At 51.2% G+C, this 23,979-nt stretch overlaps 1 protein-coding gene and 1 long non-coding RNA gene across 2 annotated transcripts; one reads left to right on the forward strand and one right to left on the reverse strand.

Moving 5' to 3' along the window:
• Stx1b (syntaxin 1B) lies at nucleotides 1-18,644 on the reverse strand. The gene is made up of 10 exons (XM_003477886.5): nucleotides 18,362-18,644; nucleotides 9,147-9,221; nucleotides 8,846-8,945; nucleotides 8,690-8,764; nucleotides 6,015-6,088; nucleotides 5,669-5,777; nucleotides 5,426-5,499; nucleotides 3,621-3,758; nucleotides 3,407-3,517; nucleotides 1-3,144 (listed from the first exon to the last, which is right to left on the reverse strand). Exons 1-10 carry the CDS (start codon nucleotides 18,389-18,391, stop codon nucleotides 3,064-3,066), a joined length of 867 nt encoding a protein of 288 aa, XP_003477934.1. The 5' UTR covers nucleotides 18,392-18,644; the 3' UTR covers nucleotides 1-3,063.
• Nucleotides 14,136-23,979, forward strand: LOC134470755 (uncharacterized). Its single transcript, XR_010039905.1, has 4 exons — nucleotides 14,136-14,347; nucleotides 21,224-21,447; nucleotides 21,623-21,654; nucleotides 23,791-23,979. It is a non-coding gene; the product is annotated as an uncharacterized LOC134470755 (long non-coding RNA).

Below are 23,979 nucleotides of genomic sequence, written 5' to 3' on the forward strand. Positions count from 1 at the left end.
CCCGCTGTTGGATTGGTTGCTATTTCTCCCGTCCCACGGGACTTGTCCTGGCCCGGGGTAGGGTTGGGGGGCTCTGGGGACAGGACATGCAGGGCTGGGGTGGGGGAACAAAATTTCCTGTGTTTTATCCATTTGCAACTTGGTCACCAATAGAGAGAAATGAGACTCTGAGGGCTAACAGGAGAGGGTGGCCTGGCTCTGGGCCCCCAACCAGGCCCCAGGAGTCCTGTCCCCTCTGGGAAGGGGAGGGAGAGAGCTCTAGAAACCAACGGAGAAACAGAGAGGGCAGGGGCTCATGTCAGCAAACACAGCTACATCACGTGACACGCCAGCGACACAGAAACACACGCCAACGCACACGGCTGCACAGCAGGGAGGGGAGAAGGGAGCTGGGGCCACCCATCTTGTCCTCTTCAGGGCAGGCTGGGGGCAGGGTGAATGCATAGAACACATCATGTGTACACGCTCAAGGCGTGGCAAGAGCGTGTGTCGACCCACGGTCACATGGGATGGTCACGCAGTGTGCTTTGTGAGAGGAAGGGACAAGGAGGAAAGGGAGGGGGAATGCTGAGCCCCAGCCAGGCGCAGGACCACCCACGGGGCATACCTGGCCTTGACGGCTATAAATGCATGGAAGATAGACAGCACACCCTTGTCTGAGAACATGCAAGACACCGACCCCAGACCACACTCAGCACACACACACATGTAGACAGCAGCCAATAAGCAAACCCGTCATACGATGGATGTGCATGACTTGCAGAAAGCCATGACGGCCCAGACACTCAGGGATCCCAGTCCATCTCAGGTCCAGAGATGGGCAGCCAAGGGCCCAGTGCCACTCAAGGAGGCAGGAGCAGCACTCTAGCCACAACATCACCATTTGTCTTTATGAATTGCAAGGCTGGGGGGCTTTGGGAAACACCTGGGCTGAAAGGAGGTCCTGGATGGACTGCAGGAAGGAAGAAGGGGGCTGGGTGCTGGGGCCTGCATGACGTCTCCAAAGAAGCCTGAGGTGGAAGTAGAAAGCTGCAGTCAGACTATGGGCGGATTTCCTGACCTGTAAAAGGACATCTGGGAAAGGACAGGCAGGCTTTCCTCCTTAGAACAGCTGACCTGGGGGTTACAAACAGGTGGTCACACTGACACACACAGGCCAGGAGGAGGCCGAGGATGGAAGAGGTTGGCTGAGGGGGCCGGGAAGGGTGCTGTTTTCAGAAGGTCACATCTGCAGCTCTCCCCTGCCTGTGTGTGCACACACTGGAGTCTGTCACCCAGGACATACATGCCTCTCCCTTCTGTCCTTAGTGCTCAGCCTACACGCTCCTGGCTCTTAGAGTGGGGAGAGGGGTTCTAACGCCGTCTTTTCTCCCTGAACCTCCTCCGTCACCAAACCACCAACCCACAAACTATGTGTGCTGTCTCCCCAAGCTGGGTGCTGCCCGTCCCTCATCATGAGTCCCAGGCTTGAGTCCTCAGTCTCACCCTGGTAGGTGATGTTTCAGCAGAGGACAGGTCCAGGAGATGAAAAACTACCACTGACCACTGCCACAACTGTCCACTCTAGTGGAAGAGCCTAGAACACTGATTAAATGGGGCAGTGAGACAAAGCACTGGCTTCTTCCAGGTCCCACCAGAGTGGACTAGAGACAGAAAGGGGCAATGTCCTGACTTTCCACTTGTCATTTTCCTTGACATTTTGCCTCCTCACAGACCTCCCAAGTGGTATTCGCGTGCACACATGTGTGGGCCTGCAGGAGCACCACACTGTTGGCAGCACGCATGAGTGCCGTGTGGAGCATGTGCGTGTGCCTGAATGCAGCCACCTTCACAGGACCTCCTCGGCCTTGGTCTGAGGTGCTCCAGTTGGCGCAAGCTCAGACCTGTCCTCGGACAGACACAGAAAAGATAAGGATGAAAGCATGTGTGCATAATACTGATGTAGCAATGCGGCCACACCAGCCATGGGTCAGGGCCACTGGGGAGGAGGGCAGGACCAAATAAATCTGATTAAACAAACCCGGAATGATGGGGCACATGTCCTTAAAGGTAAATGTGCATGTGTGATATGCAGGGGCAAAACACTATGTAGAAAGCCCCTAAACACACACACACACACACACACACACACACACACACACACACACACACACAGTCACAGCTATATCCTAGGTAGCATACAGATAAATTCATATCCACCCTCAGTAGGTATCTGTCCACAATGTGGAGGGTTCCTATCAACACTTCCAGTGTGTGAGCTTGCACACACATGTACATATACACACTCATTCCTCACCACATCTACTAGGAAAAACACAAGTCTATAGGCCAAGCTAAGCCATTTACACATGATGCTTCCACTCACCTCCACAGGCCCAAAACACACAAGTGCATGCAAGGACACATAGAAGCCCCTGCACTGACCCGGAGGGTTTGCTCTACATCATGTGGGTGTCTGCCATGGGGTCCTCTGAGAATGTGAACATCTGTACACACTGCCGCTCCATTTAGAGCAGACAGGGAGGAGGTGTGGGTGGAGGAATTGATGTCACTCAAGTTGCAAACACTAACATAAAATTCCATAAACATAGTTTGGGTGTCCACAGATCTCCAGCCACTCACAGACACACATACCTATTCACAGAAAACAGGAGTATGGCAGGCTGCTGTTACACTCAGTCAACACCATGACCCTAATGACAAGGAGGCTCGGACCACAGACTTAAGGTGGATGCAAAGGGGAATGATGTGTCTCTACATACATCACACACACACACACTCGCTGGGGTGTCCACACGTCTTGAGCATGTGCCGGCGGCATGCATGTTGGTGTGCATGTGTAATCACGCCTGCTGCTATCTACGTGCGGGAAAGGGGAGGGTGGTCCTTGGCAAGGTGAGGTCCAGGGACTCCAGGGTCTGCCGTGGGGATAGAAGAGGGAGTGGGGCTGCTTGGGTCCATTTTGGGGTTGAGCTTGGAGCAGGGGATGGAGTGAAAGGGGCAGAGGGGGTATTGCTCCCAATGTGGTAGGGAAGGGGCCTGGAAGGGATAAGGGCAGGGGGCCTACAAGCCCAGCGTCCCCCCAATGGATGAGGCCAAGACCACCCCCAGCACCACACAGCAAATGATGATCATGATTTTCTTCTGCAGGTAGAAAAAAAGACAGCAAGACAGAGAAACAACAGAGAAAGACAGAAACAGAGCCAGAGTGATAAAGGGAGACAAACCAACAGACAGATGGGGGAGTGAGGGAGGTGTGAGGAAAAAGGAGGGAGAGAAAACAGAAATAGGAAGAGGTCAGAGCCGGAGATGAGGCCTCTCACCCGACTTCACCATCACCTCGGCCGGCCCCGGCCTGAGCCCAGCCCCCAGCCCCAGCCCTCCTCAGCCCCAGGTCCTGGCTCACCCTCCGCGCCTTGCTCTGATATTTCACAGCTTTCTTGGTGTCGGACACAGCTCGCTCCACGTAGTCCACAGAATGTTCCACGTTGTACTCGATGCGGTCAATCATCTCACCCTGCGGGCAGATGAGGGGTGTACGGGACGGGCGACCTGGGGGTATGGGAGAGGGAACCTCAGGACTTAAGGAGGTACCCAGGGTAGCAAGACGGAGCCCATACCTGGCTTTCCACAAGCATGGCCATGTCCACAAACATGTCGTGCAGCTCTCGGATGCTGGTTTCCAGTTTGATGATCTCATTGTGCCTCGTTTCAATCTCATTCAGTGCTTGCTTTGTCATCTGTGAGTCCATTTTGATCTAGGGCAATGGGGGGGGGTATCACTCTTTGTCCCATATGAGGTTTGACTCAGCAACCACAGGCAAATTATTTAGCTTCTCTGGGACTGTTTCCCATCTGGAAAATGTGCATATGACAGTTTCTACTTCACAGGTTTTTGTTTTGTTTTTGTTTTGGTACCAGGAATCAAGCTCAGGACCTTTCCCTGACCAGAGGAGCACTGTGCCACTAAGCCATATCCCCAGCTCCCCACCCCACTTCACAGGGTTATTGTGTAAGAGGAGTATGTGCACATGAATTGGAACACTACCTGGTACACAGTAAGCATTAAAGAGAAGTGCATTAAATTATAAGAACTAGCTGGGGATTTAGCTCAGCTGTATAAGCACTTTCCCAGTACCACAAAAAAAAAAATTCTAATAACTAAAACTTTCTGGAGTTCTTCCTGCTAGCCACAGAGCTTCTTCTAGTATATACCAGAGACACCCAGGAAGACAAATGACCAAAAGCAGCCAGGGTGGCGAGCAGGTGAGAAGCAGCCAGCAGACATGTGGCCCTTCGGAGAAGGTGGTGTGCCCACAGTTGTCTGGGCCTGTGTGAGACGAGGCGGGCAATAGTAATAAGGACATCTGTCTACCTTTCTGCCCATAACTCCTGCTCCTCCTCCAAGAGCCGAAATCATCCAATGGCTGTTTAACAAGCGGTTCCTTCTCCTTGTCTCTGCTCTATCTGTTCTCTCTTCCTGTATCCCCACATCCAAAAGCTTCCTGTCTCTCGGCGTGCAGCTCAAGGATCTCCCCCTCCAGGCTTCTCTGACTCTAGTGTTACCTTCAGCGAACACCTCAGCGCTCACCTGCAGTTTCACATCTCTGTTTCACTACCCTGCTTTATAACGGTGAGTTTCCACTGTGATGACACTGGGCCAACTCGAAGGGGTCAGCTATGTCTGTCCACCGAAAGTGGCCCCTGGAGGCCACCCACAGGCTTACCTCCACTGTCACACAGACAGACAAGACAGTCGGCCAGAACTGCTTTGGGAGGTTCCAGATTAACTGGCTCACAATCAATTTGTCCAAAATTAATTCACTGAAGACCAATTATCCAAATAACAACTCACTGAGGGCTGTTAGACAATCACAGTACACACTGTAAACTTGGGTGAAACCACTATCCAGAAACATTTGGTCACCAGAACGCTAAGCACAGACAGGGCTGGGCAGAGCAGGGCAGAAGTCCAAAGGAGAAGGAAGAACTATATGTAGGGGAAGCCCACTGGTTCACATATAAACAAATTCAGTATGCGAAAATAAAACTTATGTTTTTAAAAAAATCTCCAAGATGTAGACAAATGAGTCACCTGGCATACGATGTGCTTCCAGGAAGGGTGGGGGCTTGCAGCGGCCCCTCCCTGTACTGAGGCCTGCGCTTCTGGGCAGGTTATTTCACCTGAACCAGTGTTCCCCATCTGTGAAATGGCCTCCCTGTGGCATTCTGGAGGGGGTTAAATGTCAGCAAATGTAGGCATGGGAAGTGCTCAACACTGCCTGCCACCTCTACAGAGCTGTTTTCCTGCCCTGCCTCCGTGGAATTCCCCTGGTTCTGGTCCACAGCTCAGGAACCTGGTCCACCCTGACCTTTGGGGGAGGGGCAGCTTTCCCAAAATAGACCCCACCCTCCCAGCGCTCACATCATCTGTGAAGATGGCCAGCTTGCCGCTCTCCAGCATGTCCTCCAGTTCTTCGTTGGTCGTGGTCCTGCCGGCTATGGGGAGAAGGGACTCAGGGCCTGGGCCTGCCAGGCAGTCAGGGTGGTAGGATGGGGCAGGGACCCCGGAGCCACCCTCCCCTGGCCTGGGGCCTGGGATTCTCTCCACAGAGAAAGGGCGAGAAGGGCGCTGGGCAGACCCAGGGTGTGGGGAGGGCACACGCACTGATCTCCAGCTGCCGCTGGATTCGGTCCTTGCAGCGGTCCCGGTACTTGGACTGGGTCGCGTTGTACTCAGTCATTACCTCCACGAACTTCCGGGAGAGTGTGGAGTGCTGGGGTAGGAGTGGAGGAACGGCGGGCAAGCAGGTTGGGGAGGTGGTGTGCGGGTGGGGGGACAGGACAGGCTATGTTAGTTTACAATCCTTCCTTCAGCATGGACCCATGACCCTACCACTCCACAAGCTCAGTCCCCTGCTCCCTCGACAGGCACCCCCAGCCCACGCATGAACCCGCAGGTGACCCGAGGAACCCAGCCCCAAAGTCCAGCCGGGTGGCCTGCTGCCTCCTACCTGGGTCTTGCGGATGCGCAGGTCTGCAGAGGAACGGTTCAGCCCCTCTTCCTGTTCGATGCTTTGCTCGATCGCTGCGGGAGACAGGGCACAGTGAGGGAGACCTGAGGCATATAGGGTGGGGGTCCTAGACGTAAGAAGGCTGGACACCCCAAGGCAGGCTCTGGGCCTGGAAAGATCAGCTGTGCCCATGGCAAGGGGGTGCAGTGGAAGACTTTGGGGCAGACCAACAAATAAGCAGTCACCTGACGGGGTCCTGAAGGCGTGTGTGTGTGTGTGTGTGTGTGTGTGTGTGTGTGAGAGAGAGAGAGAGAGAGAGAGAGACAGAGAGAGAGACAGAGAGAGAGACAGAGAGAGAGAGAGAGAGAGAGACAGAGAGAGAGACAGAGAAAGAGAGAGAGAGGATGGGGGGGCGGTCAGAAGTTACCAGATAGAAGCAGCTATTTGTTCTGGTGGAAGGACTGGGTCTTAGAAAGTGCCAGCAGCCACCACTCCTGTTCCAGCCCGGGAGGAAATGTGGAACCAGTCCATTAATTAACAGGAGTGAAGTCTCCACTTCTTATGGCCCCCAGACAGGGGCAAAAATCCAAATGAGGATTTTTGTTGTTGTTTCCTGGCATTCTTGGGCTCAAAGGACCCATCCTCCTGTTTCAGCCATCCAAGTAGCTGTGACTACCGGAAAGAGCCACCACAGTAGGCTAACCTGTGACTTTTTTGGTGGAAAGTAGGCATCCAGTTGGTTCAGATTCTGGTGGTCATCCTTTTCCTGAAGAATCTCAGGACAAACGGATGCTCCAACAGAGAAAACAGCCCTCCCCCTGCCCTGCCAGGTGATTCCTGTCTCAGAAGTCCCACTTCTACAGTGTGTTCTGGAGAAGTGTGCAGATTGTCGGGCATTCTGGATCACGTGCTCCTGACACTATCATTCAGATTTTCTGAAAAAGAGCTTGCAGGAAGATCTGCTTCAGTAAGATCAGAAAATGCAGCAGGGATGAATCACCAGTCCTGCTCAGACCTCGAAGGGCCTCCAGGCCATTCCTGAGAACATCACTTCTCTGTTCTGCTGGCAGCGGGGGAGGCATGGGGCTAGATGGCACCCCAAGGCCTCCCTGCCAGCAGCAGCAAGCACAGTGACTGAGTGACAGCCAGGGCACAGCAGATTCAGGAAAAGCACAGGGACACTGGAATCTCCTGGCCCAGCCTGGAGCCCTATAGTCAGATTTGGGGCAGGATGAAGTCTGAAGGGAGGGATCTTTCACTGACCCTCATTGACTCTGCAACATCCTGGGGGTGCAGGAACTCAATCCCATCTTTCAGACTGCAAACAGTTTCAAACCAATACAACAGCTCACTCAAGGTCACGCTCAAAGCCTCAGCTCATGCCACCAAGTGGAAAGAGACGGAGAAGATGTACATCTTTTCCGTTTTTCTGGAGGGCCAGCTTCTGAAACCACTGCCATTTTTCTTGTCTTCTTCCTGGGTCTATTCCTGAACCCCCAAACCACAGCTCTCCTCACTGTCTTCTAGAGGGTGTTCAAGGTCAGAGCTCAGTGTGCCCAAGGAAACACTGAGCGGAGGGGTTTCTAAATTGCATGTTGGCAGGAACCTTGCTTCTGAAAAGGAATTTTGGGGGCTTCTGCAGGGAGTGAAGGGGAGGCCAGTATAGAGGACCTCCTAACCCGTTTAGCCAAACCAACCTGGCTTTTGTATGTTTATATATTGGGGTTTGTTTTATATATTGGGATCTTTGTCAAATTTCATTTGGAGAAAAAGACTTTGTAGTGGGAGAGGGCTTTGAAATTGCTTCCATTTCTCTTGCAGACTGCCTGATTTGCCTTCGTGTTATCCCAGGCTGTGGCATTTTCCATTCCAGCCTGCTCACTGAGTGCAGAGGGCTTATTTTTACCAATTCCCTTCCGAGGCTCCCATCTGGCCTCCCTTGAACCTAGGAGGACATACAGCTTCTTCTGTCTCATCTCCCCAGGCCAAGGTCAGAGCTCTCAGTCAGGCAGCTGATAAAGCTCCTTTCCCCAAAACCTAGCAATGGGCCTCAGACACTGTAGGCTCCAGGCAACTGTTTTCTCATGCTGAATTACCGGGCACACACAAATTAGCATCACGGTAACATTGCTATTCCCCTGGCACTGCAGACAAGGAGGTTCCCAACCCACAGTGCTTTGGGGAAGGTGGTTATTACCAGCACCCAAGTCCTTAAATTAGAGTGACTACATGAGCATTTGGCAAAGCCTTCCTGAAAGAATGCCAGCCCCTGATGTCAGCCACATGGTCCAATCTGTCCTGAGCCGAGGATACCAATTCAGAAGCATTTGCTGAGCCCACCTACTGGATGCTCAGCTCTATATTGGGGACCTGTTCAGGAGAAATTGGCATTTAAAACCAAAACCACTTGGAAGACAGCATTTTTCTGATGGATCTTTACATTCATGGAACCAACAGAGCTCAGATGCAATTTGGACAGAAACCCTCCTCTCCCTCATTTCCCCATTATGTCTCTCTGAAGAATCTGGATCAATGGGACAAATCTAAAGTGTTGTGCGTTCTCACTGTTTAGGAATCTGGCTCCTGGAAGTCAGTGAATGTTTCTTACAAAAGGCACACTTTGGCCCACAGTGACAAAGTGCCTCTTTCCCCAGTTGCAAGATCACATTCCTTACCTTTCAACTTGGACCGAACCTTATTGGCCGTCTTCTTGATGTCAGCAGTGAGGTCCTCCAGCTCCTGTTTGGTCTCTGAGGGAAGGGTGAGGCGTGAACACAAGAAGCCTGGGTGGGACCCCAGCTCACCGCCCCTTGCTCAGCAGCAGCACTCACTCTCATCTGGGTTGGGGGCGGCCAGGATGGCACTGTGCTGCTTTTTCACCTGTTCCACGTCTTCAGACAGTTTCTCAATGCAGCCTCGGATCTCTTCCACCTAGGGCAGAAAATCCAGCAACAGTCCGCCAACTTGTTAGGCCAGATGAGCAGATCTGCAAGGGCTCAGGGAAATGGGCCAGACTCAGAAGGGTTCATAAAAGGCCAAGGTGGGTGAGGAGTAGAAAAGGGGCACACACGGAAAAGGAAGTAGCTGGCTAGGGGACAGGCGCTAGGTCTGGGGGACCTGGGAACTCATTACCTGCTCAAAGAACTCATCCATAAAGTGGTCCCGATCCACGTGAACCACCTCCTCCTCATCGTCACTGTCTTTCGCCTGTGAGGCAAAGGAAGGCTGGATCCATGAGCAGCCCCTACTTGATCCCCAAGACAGGCACTTGAGCGGTTTTGCCTTCTACCTGCTACCCATACCTCTCATGTCCAGGCTTAGAAAGGGGTCTCGGGAAGGGTCATAGGCAGGATGCATGCTGAGAGCACCAAGTCGGGATGAAGACTGGGCTGTGTTGCGGAGCCAGGTCCTGGACGCTGACATAGCTGACAGCCCAAAAGACCCTCGAGGAAATTACCAAAGAGCATCTTTTGGGATGCGTGTGGACTTGTGGGTCAGATTTACCCCGGAAGGGAATGGCATTCAGAGCAGCTGCTACTGGCCAGCTGGTACGGATGCATTTCAATATTTTAACAACCGAGTACTAAATGTGAGCCTTGCAACAAGAAGAGGTCTCAAATAGTCTTCCAGAAGCCTGGACCTCCCAGGGAACCTCCAGCAGCACCTGCCTGGGTCTCAATTTACTCCTGTTCTCTTCCCCTACTGCCCCCACCCAACCAGCCATGTCCCCTGCGCAAGGTCACTTCACTGCCACAGCAGGTGCCAAGTTGAGCAAGCACAGCCAGGCCCAGAGAGAGCCGGAGGAGAGTTGCAGGCAGCACCCTGGGCTCCCTTGCTCCCAGGGCCTTCCTCTCCCCGCCCACTCTTGATCCCCTCCTAGGCAGCTGCGCATCCCTGGCTTCTCTGCTGTTCACTCCCTCTCACTCAGCCCTTCCAGGCACACACCCACCTACTCTCCCTTGCTCGGATTTCCCAGTTGCAACCTGCAGCTGCTCAGCTCTCCACCCGCAGAACTCAAAGACACAAAGGGATTTACCCACCCACCCTCACCACCGCTGCCATCACCGACAGACAGACCAGGAACACAGACAGAACAGCTGACACACAGGCACACAGAAATAGGCCCCTGACACCCACACAGAGGCACAATGACATGCTGATGTTCACGTGCATACAGACCCACAGCAAAGGTGTGTGCTGACGGGCAAACACGCGGAGTCAGCTGCACCCCCAGGGACCCCAGCAGGGACTTGTTCTCTCTGAGCCTCAGGTCTGGAAGCACATCCAGAGTTGGGAAGAGGGAGCAGGGAGGCCTCCCAGCGCCCCCACTGTGGCTTCACACTGCTCTCTGCTTGGGACAGAGGTTTGGGGGCAAAATCTGAGCCCATGAAACTTAACTGCATCTGGAGCCCTAGTCAACTCCAATGGAAATTTAAACAGAGTTCATCTGATTTCCGGAAAGAATCTGTTAGAGTTCAGGCAGAATCCAGCTTTGAGAGCCCAAATAAAATCAAGACAGGATCCAAACGGCCTGCACCTCGGGGTGCAGCCCCTGGAAGACCTGACAGGTCTCAAAGCAGAAACCAGACAGATCAGGTTGAACTAGACTAGGCTCAAACAGATACCAGACAGCTCAGATCAAACCTAGACAGAGCCAGTGGGACTCATACACAATCCGAACAGGCCAGAGAGCTCAGGGATTGCAGAACCCAGCAGCCCTGGGAAGAACCTCCTGCTAGACGCCGCCAAGCCACTTGGCTTCCAGATAACCCCCAATACGTGCTTAGTAAGAGAGGTGTTTTTTTAGCCCACGCCTGCTGGTTTCTCAAGCCCCCACCTGACTCCAAAGAGACTCTGAGTTTCTCAAGGCTCAGTGCTATGGGGCTCAGTCTGGAGGACCCATCAGTCTCGCAATGGTTTCCAGCTCCTCAAAGCCAGCTGCCCTATGAGGCCTCCTGCTGCTAGAGCCCGAAGCCTTCCCCTACCTCTTCTTCTGCCTTCGCCCACTCACTCAGCCTCAACCTGGCCTCACTCATGTCCCAGCTGCCCTGGCAGGTGCCTGAAAACTCTCCTGTTCTCCATCTCTTTCCCTTTCCCATGCCAACTTTAGGAAGTCCTTCTTGAAGTCTAATTTTGCTCTCTCCTGTTGTTCTCAGAGCCACTTCCCTTAGATTCATCCCTGGAGTATCCCAGGCTGCCTGTTGCCCTTGAGAGAGGAAGAAAGGTAGAAAGCCCCAAGGATAATTTGTTTAGTATCAAAATTACTAAGAGAGCTGAAAACCAGTAATCCTCTTCATTTACAAACACTTTTACATCCATAATCCCTTTTGATCCTGATCACCAGAGCCCTATGAGAAAAAATGAGCAAATATCATCGTCCCCATTTCACAGATGAGGGAACAGTGGTGGGGTACCCAAGGGCACCAGGCTGAACAGGACAGGAACACAGGGAATCCAGGACTTGCCTCCCCCAGATCCAGTTGAAGGCTGTAGGCCGGGCACCCACCTCCCAGGGACCGTTGGCCAGGAGCTCCTTTACCCCAAGAGGGGTTCCTGTCAGAGCCTGCTCCAGGTGAGGCTCTGTGCCCCCCAAACTGAACAAACTATCATCATTCACTGCACCTTCTGCATGAGTCTTTCATTCTTGTTATCTCTTTTAATCTTCATTAAAACTCTGTAAGGACCATTGGCCAACATAATTGCAATTATGACAAACATTTAAATAGTGTTTTACAATGTGCTATGAGCTGTTCCTTCTTGCATTCTGCATATATTTATCCATCCCATGCATTTCATGCTTACAGTCCCTAGCAGTTCATGCTTATATTATTATAAAAATTTCCCCCTCTTTTTTGGTTTGGTGTTTGAGACAAGGTCTCACTATGTTGTCTAGATCAGCCTTAAACTTGCCAAAATACTCCTGAACATCTCCCAAGTGCTGGGATTACAGGTTGTACTACCATGCCCTGCTTATAAACCCTTTCATAGATGGGGAAGCTGAGGCAGATAAATGTTAAAAAACAGGCCTCATGGCCAGGTATGGTGGTAGATGCTTATAATCCCAGCACTCAGAGGCTGAGGCAGAAGGATCTCAGCGAGCTCAAGGTTAGCCAGGGCTACATAGTGAATTCAAGGCCTGCCTGAACTACAAAGAGAGACCCTGTCTGAAAAAAAGGAAAAAAATAATGAAAACAAAACAGTGGCCTGAGATCAGCAGTTTAAAACCACATGACTGTCTCTCTGAGCTTGAGTCTCTGCATTTGCTGTAACAGTAATGTCCACCCCACATGGAGGCCAAGAGGACGCAATGAAAAAAGTGAGAAAGTGTCTAATGTTCCAGAGACAATGTGCTTGGTGTGGGGTGGCTACTACCTCCTGCCCCACCAGGTCTCAGATGAAGAAAGGGTTCACAAAGGTTGCCTGACCTGCTTAGGGTTTCATTGCCAATAATTTGAACCCAGGACTGCCAGATCCCACACTTAACCCATCCATCCTGCTGTCAGATAGCATCCGCTTTATTCCTACCTGGTCCCTAAGGGCCCACTCTGTTGTGTTCTCAGTGCTTCCTAGCTCTATAGCCAGGACAGAAATCAATCAGAGGGGTCCATGGCTGTAGGAAGAGCCTAAACAGGAAGCTGGGGCTTCCAGTCTTGGCTTGACTTGTTCCGTGACCCTAGGCAACAGCAATCTGGGACCCCAGGCCCCTCACCTCTGAGATGGGCAGGCCCCAGGCATGCATTCAGCACATGCCCTTCCTGCTCTGATGTGTGTGGGTTTGGTTATGAGCACAGCTTCCACTTCTGGAAGACATCAGACCAGTATGAGGAGCCAGGCTGGCCAGGGATGGTTGCACATCCCTTGTGATCCCAGCACTCTGGGGGTCTGAGGCAGTTTGAGTCCTAATCGCAAATTTGAGTTCACTTAGCAATCTATGAGACTGTCTCAAACAGGGGCCCTCCATGTAGTTATGATGGGCTTGAACTCACTATGTAGCTTAGGCTGGTCTCGAACCCGTGGTGATCTTCCTGCCTCAGCCTCCCGAGTGCTGGGATTACAGGCATGTACCACCACACCTGCCTAAATTCTTTTTTTTTTTTTTTTTTAAAGGACTGGGACTGTAATTCAGTATGAAGGCCCCAGGTTCAATCTCCAGTACCAGAGACAGAGACACAGACACAAACAGACACAGAGAGACAGACAAAGAGACGGAGCAAGCAAGTGGGCAGGTGTGGGCAAAGGAAACCCTCTAGGAACCCAGGATCAAATGTGCTGGATCTGCTCTGTGGTGGGTTCAGGTTACAGATGGATAGTTTAGGTCTTGGTTTTGGTTTCCTTATGAGCAGAATGGGGAGGTTAAAGATGGACAGGCAAAAAAAAAAAAAAAAGATGGCTAGACAACTAGACAAGTGCTTGTGTTTCTTGTTGAATCCCCACAAACACTCCAGGGGATGGATTCTATTCTCCTTCCTTCCTATTTGACAGATGAGGCTCAGAGCAATCCAGTAACTTGCCCAAAATTATTCAGCTACTGGGGCGAGAGGGAGTGGCCATGCCTAGAACTCTGCTCTTCACTGCCCACGGCTGATTGAGCGCCTGTGGGGATCAGAGGCAGCAGGACAGGGCTCCTGCCTTTAGTCAACTGCTGGAACTGCCTGTGGCAGAGGAGTCTGGCCTCCTCTGCCCCTCACAGGCCAGGCTTGCGCTGGAGATGTATCACAAAAGCTCTCGTGTATGTGTGTGTGTGTGTGTGTGTGTGTGTGTGTGTATGTGTGTGTGTGTGTGCTCACGCGCACGCACACACACACACACACACACACACACACACACAGATGACAACGGCAGATTCCCAAAAGAAGCGAGGAGAGGGCCACGGTAGCCAGCTAGTGAGTGGCCAGAGAGACAGATGGCAAGGTGGTAAAGGAATGGGTGGGTGGAACAGGACGGAACTGGGTGGTGAAGTCACGGAGGGGGTGTGTGTTTTTGCAAACACCCATGTGTGCCCAGGCATGCTGACACACTGCGCACCCTCACTCCTAGGGGTGCAAGCAGCATTTGATCTTGAGGTAGCAGCCACTCTGCCGCACCCCCTCCCGCTTCTGTCCATCTGTCTTCCTGCCTGGCCCCTCCTCCCCATGCCTCCCTCCTAGAGCAGGCCTGCTCCTCCCAGCTACTCTCCTCCACCTTCTGCACCACCCCTCACTGAGTTAGCTAGGGACACAGTGGTGAACGAGGCTGGCAGGAAGGGCTGCCTGCAAGGAAGTGAGGTTTCCATGGAGCAGACAGGCAATGAGATGAAGAAGAGAACCTCCATGGCACTAAACAGCAGGAGGGAGGTAAGCAGGAAGAAGTGATAGAGAGAAGCAGGTACGAGGGAAGCTTCCTGTGGGCTGGTTAGTTTGGGTTTTTGTTTTGTTTTGTTTTTTGAGACAGGGTCTCCCTCTGTTGTGCAGGCTGGCCTTGAACTCAGAGATCTTCCGCCTCAGCCTTCTGAGTGCTGGGATTATGGGGCATTTGCTACCATATGCAGCCACATGGAGTGGCTAGGGAAGGCCTTTCTGGGGATGTGACATATGAGCTGAGTCCTGAAGGAACCACTGCAATATGATGTGCAGGAAACTGAGTTTGAGGCAGAGGGAACAGCATTCTGGGAATAAGTTCTTGTGTTCTGGGCATGGGGAACAGCATTCAGAGCAGAGGAAACAAAAGCAAAGCCCCCAAAGAAGGATATACCATGTTTGAAATGCTAGAAAGGGGAAAGTTCAGTGCGGCTGAAGGCCCCAAATCCACTGCCACAGGTGCTCTCGGCTGCACCTACTCGCTTGCCCCTGGCTACCCTTTCCTGCTGTTATTTCAGGCCTACTTTCTAGAGCACATACGGTGGCTGCCCTACTCCTGAGTGCCACACAGGGGACTTAGCCCCTGCCTGCAGGAAGTATGACTTGGCCTTCAGCAGCTTCAAATTCCCGTCAGCGCCCCTCCTCCCTCCCTTCCAGGTACCCACCTCCCACGGCTGTTGTTTCCACTCCATGTCCCTGTGTCCCTCCTGTCTTCCCCTTCCCCTCTCCTCTCCAACCTGCCTCACTTACTCCAACCCCCCCATCGGGGTCCAGCCCAGAACCTCCCAGTTTCCAGCAAGGGTGCTTGTTAAACCCAAGGGTGCTTGGTGACCCGGAGACAGAAGCCAGCTCCATTGCTAAGAGCTATGTGACTTTTGGAAGGCAGTTTTTCTATTTCTTTCTGGTCTTCAACTAACTCCCAAATAAATTAGAGATCATATCCTGCCCATCTCAGGAGCTTACGTGATGCCCAAGAGCAACCTCCGAGTCATCTGGAGAATCACAACCACAGGGTTCCAGGTATGCTAGGCCCCTGACAGGCATGCTGTGCACACTAAGTACATTTTTTTTTTTTTTTTGGTACCGGAAATTGAACTCAGGACCTTGTGCTTGCCAGGCAGGCGCCTGTGCCACATCCCTGGCACATTAACTACTTTTAATCTTCCAGATAGCTATTACTCCCAACTCATACAGGAAGGAAGTGAGAACCAGACCAGGATAAGCAACTTCCCCAAGGTCACATGAGAAATAGCAAAGTTAGGATTTGAACCCAGTGTGGCTCCCAAGTCTGTGTGCAGTGTCGGTATGATGAACAGATTTAGAAGCTGTTGGGAAGATATACCTGCTGGAAAGACAAGCAGGTCCCTGGGCTAAGTGTCCTCTCCGCAGTTTCTTTAGCATCTTGAGCTCTTCCCAGGCTCCCCTGCACCCAGCTTCCAACTCTCCACTCTGAGCCCCTGCAGGGAGACCCTTACACTTCTGGCATCTAGCAGCTTCTCCCCGACCCAAATTTCCACTTTCCCTGAGCAGTGACCAACCCCAAAGCCATCAGCATTCAGCCAGCCCCTCCAGCTCCTCGACACCCCTGCCTCCCTTCCCTCGGCTGTCCCAGCAGCCCCAACCAGCAGGGCTGCCCTGAGGGCAGGGTGCCCTGACTCACTCAAGCTCCCTCAACCCTCTGCACCTCTCTCCTCCCTCCTTCTGATTCTACTATGACAATTTCAACACCGCCTCACCCCCATCTCTTCCCCTGGGGGTTTGTAGTGCAAAAAGTGTGGGTTCACGTCTAAAATTTCTCCATTGTTAGTTGCGTAACCTTAGGGTTAAACAACTCTGGGGCTCACTTTTCTCAACTGTAAAATGAGGTAGCTTCTCAATCCTAATGAGATTAGGACTACAGCTTGCTTTGGGAACTCTGCATGAGGGAGGGCAGTTCAGAGTGTGGATGCGCAGGTGGCTGGCCTGAATTGGATCTGCCTTTTTCTCCAGCTATGTGACTTTGGTCAAGTCACTCAAACACTTTTGGTGTTCTTATCTATATAATAAGATAAAACTAGCACAGACTCATGACTGTGAGGATCAAAATTATTTACTTATTTAGTGCTTTTGAGACAGGACCTCACCATGTAGCTCAGGCTGGCCTTAAACTTACTATGTAACTCGGGCTGGCCTTGAACTCATGGCAGGCCTCCTCCCTCAGCCTCCTGGGGGTCAGAATTCTAGGTGTGCGCCACCACACTCAAGTCAGTGATTTAATATGAATAAAATGCTCAGAACAGTGTTGTTTGTTAACGTGATCGTTATTTTCTTTGTGCCTGAGTATACACGCTGTAAAGTTAAGAAATAAATTCAAATCAGATGTCAAGGTGCATGCTTGTAATCCCAGCATTCTGGGAGGCAGGAGTTCAAGGCCAGCCTGGGCAACTTAGTAAAACCCTGTTTTAAAAAAAGAGGGGTCGGGGCTGGGGATTTAGCTCAGCGGCATAAGTACTTGCCTTGCAAGCAGGCAGTCGTCAGTTTGATCCCCGGGACCAATAAAAAGGAAAAAGACGAAAAAAAAAAAAAATCTTAAAAATAAGAGGGGTGGATAGGTAGGTGGGGTGGGGATGTAACTCAGTCCAAAGGTCCTGTGTTCAATGTCCAATAGCACAAAAAACAAATAAATAAATGAAAATAAACCTTCCAAATGCCCTCCCACTACTATTAGCTTTTCCTTTTTCTTACTTGCTAACTTATCTCCTCAGAGAAGGCAGACACACTACACTCTCCAAGTCAGGTCTTTGCTCCCAAACCCCTCGCTCTCCAAAGACAGAGTTCTATACCTCTAGCATCAAGTTCAAAGCTAGAAAAGCAGAGACCCATTTGATTTGGCAGATTGGAAACTTGGATTCCCCCCTTTGCATGATGATGTTGGACAAGTCCCTGCCCATCTCTGAACCTCAGATTCCTTATCTATCAAATGGGGTAATAACTCCTGGGGTAATAACCAACAGGCTGCTGGCACAGACCTGGTGCATCAGGACACCGTGGCCCCTGGCCAGGGCCAGTACTTTGATTAACGTAACACCACAGGCCACGATCATACAACCAGCAACCAGCTTTGCCTCCTCAGGCCCCAGGTCATTTCTGCAATGCCCCAGCATCCTCCCTGCTCCCCCAGTCATTCTCACTGAGTTTCCTTGCCCAGGCCCTGCAAAGACAGCTTCCTGTGCACCTCTGGGCTGCCCTCACCCTCCCCAACACCAGGAACTGCCTGGCAAGCCTCCTGGCAACTGGCCTCCTCAGGCCTGCGGACCTAGGCCCACATCAGCCTGCCCATATCGCTCAGCATGCCCTAGTTCCCCCAGCGGAGCACAGTCCTTGTCACACAATTCAATTCTACGCCTTGTGCAGGAGCCTCCTTTCCCACCTCTAGGGTTACACTGCTGGGCCTTGGCCCTCTGACCAGTCTCCAGAGGCCACCCTTTGCCTTCCCTTCTCCAGAAGCCCCCTCCTCACAGGACTCAACATGCAATTGCACACACAAGAGCGCACACACACACACACACACACACACACACTTTCATTCACTGCCAGGTGCTGGCACTTAGTCTCAACCTGTGTCCTTCTCCATAGCAGCCCCCAAATCTAGGTCCTGCCGGACTCTGGGCTTGGCTCAGTCACCATTCCCCATCCTTCTAATTTGGGGAATGTGTTCCCAGGATGACAGTATTCCCCAATCCTCCCCTGCAACTCACTCCCCCCTCATCCCCAGGTTAGACCTTAGGGGCCTCCTAGGAGACCCCTGAAGGCTCTCCTGCCCTCTTGTGTCTTAATGGACTCCAACCTTTTCCAACCATCATTCCCAAAATACAGGTTCCCTGGAGATGGAGACATCAGGCGCCTCGAGATGTTGGGGTGCCTCGGTTCCCAACCTTCAGCCTCATCATTCGCCCCTATGTCCCAGCGCCTCCCCCACTCATCCCCAAATCTTGGGGTCCCGCCCCCCATCTCTCCCACCCAGAGGCTCACACTCCGCAGCTCCTGAGTCCGATCCTTCATCCTGCGACGGCTCCTCCTCCTCCTCGTCCTCCTGCCTCCGCCGCTGCTCCCTGCCTCCCACCGCGGTGCTGGAGGCCGGGGTCTGGGGGCGCCTAGGGGCGCCCGAGTCGCGAGGGGTCCTGCGGGCGGGGCGGCGGCGCGGGTCGACAGGGGCCGGGCTGGGGCCGGGCTCCGCTCCGCCTGGGCTGCGGTGGTGATGCGGCTGCGGCACAGGCTGGATGGAGGGATGCGGGCGCTGAGCGCGGGGGAGGGGGGCGGAGGGAGGCGGAGGGGGGGGACCGCGAGGGGGCGGGAGCAGGGGGCATGCGCAGCGCCCAGGCTGGGGGCGCCTGGGGCTTGTAGTCCGAGGGGAGGGGTCGCAGGAAGGGGGCTGGCAAGGCCTGCAAGGGGGCAAGGGCCAGAGGTGGGGAAGCCTGGCGCGCTGTGCGGAGTCCGAGGTGACTCGGTCAGGGATCCTGGGGGGCGGGTAGCGGTGTAGGCTGGCAAGATGAGGGGCCAAGGACTGAACTGCGGGAAGAGTGGAGGAGAGGGGATGTGGATCCCTTTACACCGAGAGATAGAGATAGATTTTGTTTTGTGTCTGTATCTCCGTATGAGCCCGCACACGACCCCCTCTGACACTGGAAATAGACAGACTGATCCTCTGTGTTGTTTTTTGATGCAAGGAACCAACCAGTCGCTTGCTGAGAAGGACGTGGGGCTTATTTTGCACATCCTTCCTCACCCTAGTTATGAGCCCCCCGCAGTGGTGGGTCTGGGAGCTCAGCTTGCCACCTCCAGGGACAGGGTGTCCATTACTGGACCTCCTCAGACCTTCTGGCCTGCTTGAGGTGGCTCTGACAGTTTAAAATGAAATTTGTCTGGGGCCAGGGAGGTAGTGCAGTGATAGAGCACTTGCTTAGCAAGTGTCAAGCCCTGGGTTCATCCCTAGAAGGCAACAGGAAAGAGAGAAATCTGTCCGTATTGGGAGGACAAATCTGGTGTCCTGGAAGGTCCAAATTACCCTGCATCTCCTCCCTTTCATGCTCACCTTCCCTCTCGCCATTTCCTCAACCCTCTCCCTGCCCCAGCAATGGCGCTCTGGCTCCTGATGGGCAGGTTGCTAAGTACCCCGCCAACCTGCTTGATACCAGTTCATCACCCACTGATCAGCTCTTCCTCTCTTTGACCTTTCAGCAGCACTTGACCCTGGTGACCTCCGTTTTCTGGAAACCTTCCCTTCCTGGGCTCCCTGCGTGCCTGCTGCCCCCAAACTTTGGATGCTGTCTCCCAGCATCTTAGCAGGCTGCTCCTTTCTTCCAGAACCCTCAACCTCAGCCTGTACTCTCCCAGGGTCTCCTCTTTTTCTCTAAGCACCTTTCTGCACCTGCATACCTGCAGCGTCCACATCTGTCCCTGCAAGCTAGATTCCTTCTCTTTTCTCCTAAAAAAGAGAAAAAAGAAAAAGCTCCTACTGTGTGTCTGAGATAGACACCAAGAATTCGGACACAAGCAGACACAGGGAGAGAAATACTTGGGGTGAACAAGACCAGGCCTTTGTTGGGAAACCCAACACTACAGCGGCTTTTTCCTGTGTTCTCCATCCACCCAGTCACTCAGTGCAGACAGGAAGCTCTCCTTGACTTCTTCCCCGGGTAGTACTACTCCCATGTTCTGAACATACACCGTGTAAACCCCATAACAGCTGTTATTATTCCAAGTTACAGATCAGGAGACTGAGTCTTCAAATGGCTAAGTAACATGTCCAGGTGTTCACAGGAGGGGCAGCTTTTGATTGCCAAGTCCACTCTTACAAAACCACAGCTAGGGTTCCTCTCTCAGCTACCGCATCCAGAGCTGTCTCCTGGTGCCACTCTGTCCGGGACAGTTTCTGCAGAACGTTAGTCTCAGTGGAATTCTGCTGGGACAGCATGAGATGCTTTGCTAAGATGCCCAAAAGAATGGTAAATATGGGGGCTGGGGATTTAGCTCAGCGGCATAAGCACCCGCCTTGCAAGCAGGCGGTTGTGAGTTTGATCCCCAGTACCAATAAAAATGAAAAAAGACAAAAAAAAAAAAAAAAAAAAAAAAAAAAAAAAGAATGGTAAACATGAAGGCCAGGTATAGCTGGAGATGGTCCCTGGGATAGTTAAACAGTTAAGTTACCACTTATCTGTACTTTACCCCTCCCATTTCTCACCTCTGCTTTTTGTAAAGAGAAGACTCTAATAAATAACCAGAGAAAATTATCATCAAGGCTTCAGTCCTAGAGAATCCCATAACTTCGTGTCTCTCTTGTTTTTATCCACTGCATCTCATTTTTGGGACCTGTCTCCTCATGGAAACCAACAAATTTTCTCCCTGATCTCCTGACTTGAAGCTCCTTTCCTTCATATCCATCTTGCTTTCTGACCCCTTGTGTCATTGCCCCAAAAACAAATATGATAAATTTAACCCCCTGCATCAACACCTCCTATGACCCCTCACCTCTGGATTGTGTTCAAAAGCCTGCTCTGATATTTGACCCCCACCCTTAGCTCTTCTCTCCTGTGGCGACCTCGCTATCTCATGGAATCATGGGCTTCAGACACCTTTGAATCTCACTGTATCACTGCCTGGAATATTACTGAGCTTCATGACTGTCCAACTTCCCATCCTTTAAGGCCCGCTCACACCTCTCCCAGCAGTCCAGGAAGACAGCGGACAGCCTCACCATGCGTAGGCTGTCTGCTTACTCACCAGACAAGGCTAGACTGACTGGTGTCTGCTTGCACAAAATAGTTGCTAGCTAAAAATCTGAATGAATGAATGAATGAATGAATGAATGGTATATCCTTTTACACCTTTCCCCAGGCTTAAAGACAATGAAAATAAACTCCATGGGCTGGGCGTAGTGGCACACAGTGGATGCTGAAGTCCTAGCATCTAGGAGGCTGAGCAGGAGGATTGCCACAAGTTCAAGGCCAGCCTGGGATACATAGCGAGATTCTGTCTCAAAAAAGAAAAGACACTCCACGGAGGCAGAGACTTTCATCTGTTTTGTTCATTGCCGGTTCTCCAGTGGCACTGCTGCCCTGGTATGTAGTAGGTGCTGCTCAGTAAGTATCTGGTAAACGAATGAATGAGTGAAAGGTGTGCAACTCAGATCTGGCTGTGGCTCCTAAGATGCACACAGCACCCATGGGATGGGGGCAAGGGTAATTTCTTTTGTTGTCCAGTCATTTTAATGCTGGTTTGTTATTATTTTTGTAGTGCTGGTCATGGAACCCAAGACTTTGCACATGGTAGGCAACTGCTCCACTCCCATGATTTTGAGCTTATCATCACTTCAGATCTAACAGACAACCTTGTGAGCTAAGCCTGGATCATGCACTAGTTTCCGATGTGTTCTTCCTGCCTGAGCAGCCTTTCAGTAGTGTCAATACCAAGACAGTCCTGGTAGACAAAACCCAGACTTCATAACATGGTTTGCTACTTTAGCGTGGGCCTCTGTTTCTCATGCAACCTGTGATTCTAGTCCCAAGTCATTCTCTGCATTTTCTTTCTTTTCTTTTCTTTCTGCTTTGCTTTGCTTTTTTTAAGGTAAGGCCTTGCTTTGTACTCAGGCAGGCTTTGAATTCATTATATAGCCCAGACTGGCCTTGAACTTGCAGCAATCCTCCTGCCTCAGCCTCCTGAGTGCTGGGATCACAGGCATGCACCACCACAGCCCACATCCCTGGATTTCCCCACTTCCAGTCTTTCTTCACATTGTTTCTGTCCTGTAGGACCCTTTTCCCTTTCATATCTTTTTTTTTTTCCCCTTTGGTGCTGGGAATCAAATTCATGACCTTGTGCTTGCCAGGCTGTGCTGCTTAGCTATATCCCTGGCCCTAAAACTGACATTTCAAAAAAGAAAGAAGAAAGAAAGAAAGAAAGAAAGAAAGAAAGAAAGAAAGAAAGAAAGAAAGAAAAGAAAGAAAGTTGAATTGCTGGAGTTTTCTTCCCTCTCCTGAAAATGGAGGGAAAGTCTACTACATATACAAATTACTGGGACTCTTCACCATAAATTCTGATTCAGTAGATTCGACCTGGAGCCTAGGAATCTGGGTTTTTTACAATTACCTCTCACAATCCTTATTTTCACTTTTTTTTTCCTTTTTATCGGTACCGGGGATCGAACTCACGACTGCCTGCTTGAAAGGCAGGCACTTATGCCGCTGAGCTAAATCCCCAGCCCCACAATTCTTATTTTCAGTCATATTTGGGAAACACAGTATATTAGGCTGGCTAGGCTGGATTATGCGGATACAACAGTGATTTGTTTTTATGGTCAGTTGTCTTGCTTCCCAGTGCACCTGTTCCCCTGGAAGACTCCCTCCTCCTGCTGTTGAGATGTAGATACAGAATATAAACATGGTGCCAGGCACAGTGGCACTGGGGCTCAGATTCTCATGTGCAAGGACCCAGCTGGTTACTTTCTGCTTCCTCCATAACGCAGGACCCATCATACCTGCTGTATTCAGGAATAAATGAAAAGCCATTTGTTCGCCAGTGTTGACTGAGGCCCTACTCTTAGGACCATGCTTTGGTGCTAGACATGTGCTGTGCCATGCAAACATATGCACTGTTCTTGTAGAGCCAGTGACCTACTTTTTCTAATCTCAAATTTCCAAATCTGTAGAGTGGCCCTAAAACCCACTGCATGGAGGGTAGATTCAATGAGCACTGTTATTCTGGTGTGTAGCCCTCCCCATTCCTCTATCCGTTCCATCCAGCATTCAAGTTTGTTCTCATTAAGTCCTGAGAGTATCCCCTCCTCAGTGTGCACACTAGTCTAACCATTAAGAATCTGCAAGTGGTTGGGCGTGCTGGTGCACATCTTTAATCCCATCCCTGGGGAGGCTGAGGGAGGAGGATCAAGTGCGTTCAAGGCCAGCCTGGACTACATAACAAGACTCTGTCTCAAAAAAAAAAAAAAAACACCTGCAAGCAAATATAATGTTAATAATGTTAATAGCATTAATAATAATGAACGATGGGAATAACTAATTTTTTTCAACCACTGAGCTACATTTCCCAACCTTTCTCTTTTTAAAAATGTTTAGACAGGGTTTTGCTGAATTGTCCAGGATGCCCCCAATCTTGCAATGCTTCCCCCTCAGCCTCCCAACTAAAATTACAGTCTTAACAGGTGCTGCTGTTCCTGGCTGATAATAGCTGATTTGTGCATGCCATGCCCTGTTTTATTTTACTGGTATAAACCAATTTCATCATCATAATAACTATCAGAGTTTACTGTAATTATTATCTCTACTTAAAGATGAAGAAACTAAAATATGAAGAGCTCAAGTAATTTACTCAATGCATAAACTGTCACCTAATGTAGACAGAAATCATAGACTCAAAATAACCTGGTAAACTGATTTCTGTCTCCCCAGGGACTCATCCAGCCCTACTCTCCACCAAAGCCAAAGTCAGCATCATGCAGCAGAGACTGAACTATTGTACTGCTGCTGTCAGTGTATTTAGAGAGAACTGATGACCTTCTGACACTGAGTTTTCCTATCTGTTTTCATAGCATGTCTATTAACTTAGAACTTTCTTAGTTTTTTTAAATAAAGTTGAAA

This window comes from Cavia porcellus, unplaced genomic scaffold (assembly GCF_034190915.1).
Source record: "Cavia porcellus strain 051 isolate PalLab524CR breed Dunkin Hartley unplaced genomic scaffold, mCavPor4.1 scaffold_16, whole genome shotgun sequence".
Classification (NCBI taxonomy): domain Eukaryota; kingdom Metazoa; phylum Chordata; class Mammalia; order Rodentia; family Caviidae; genus Cavia; species Cavia porcellus.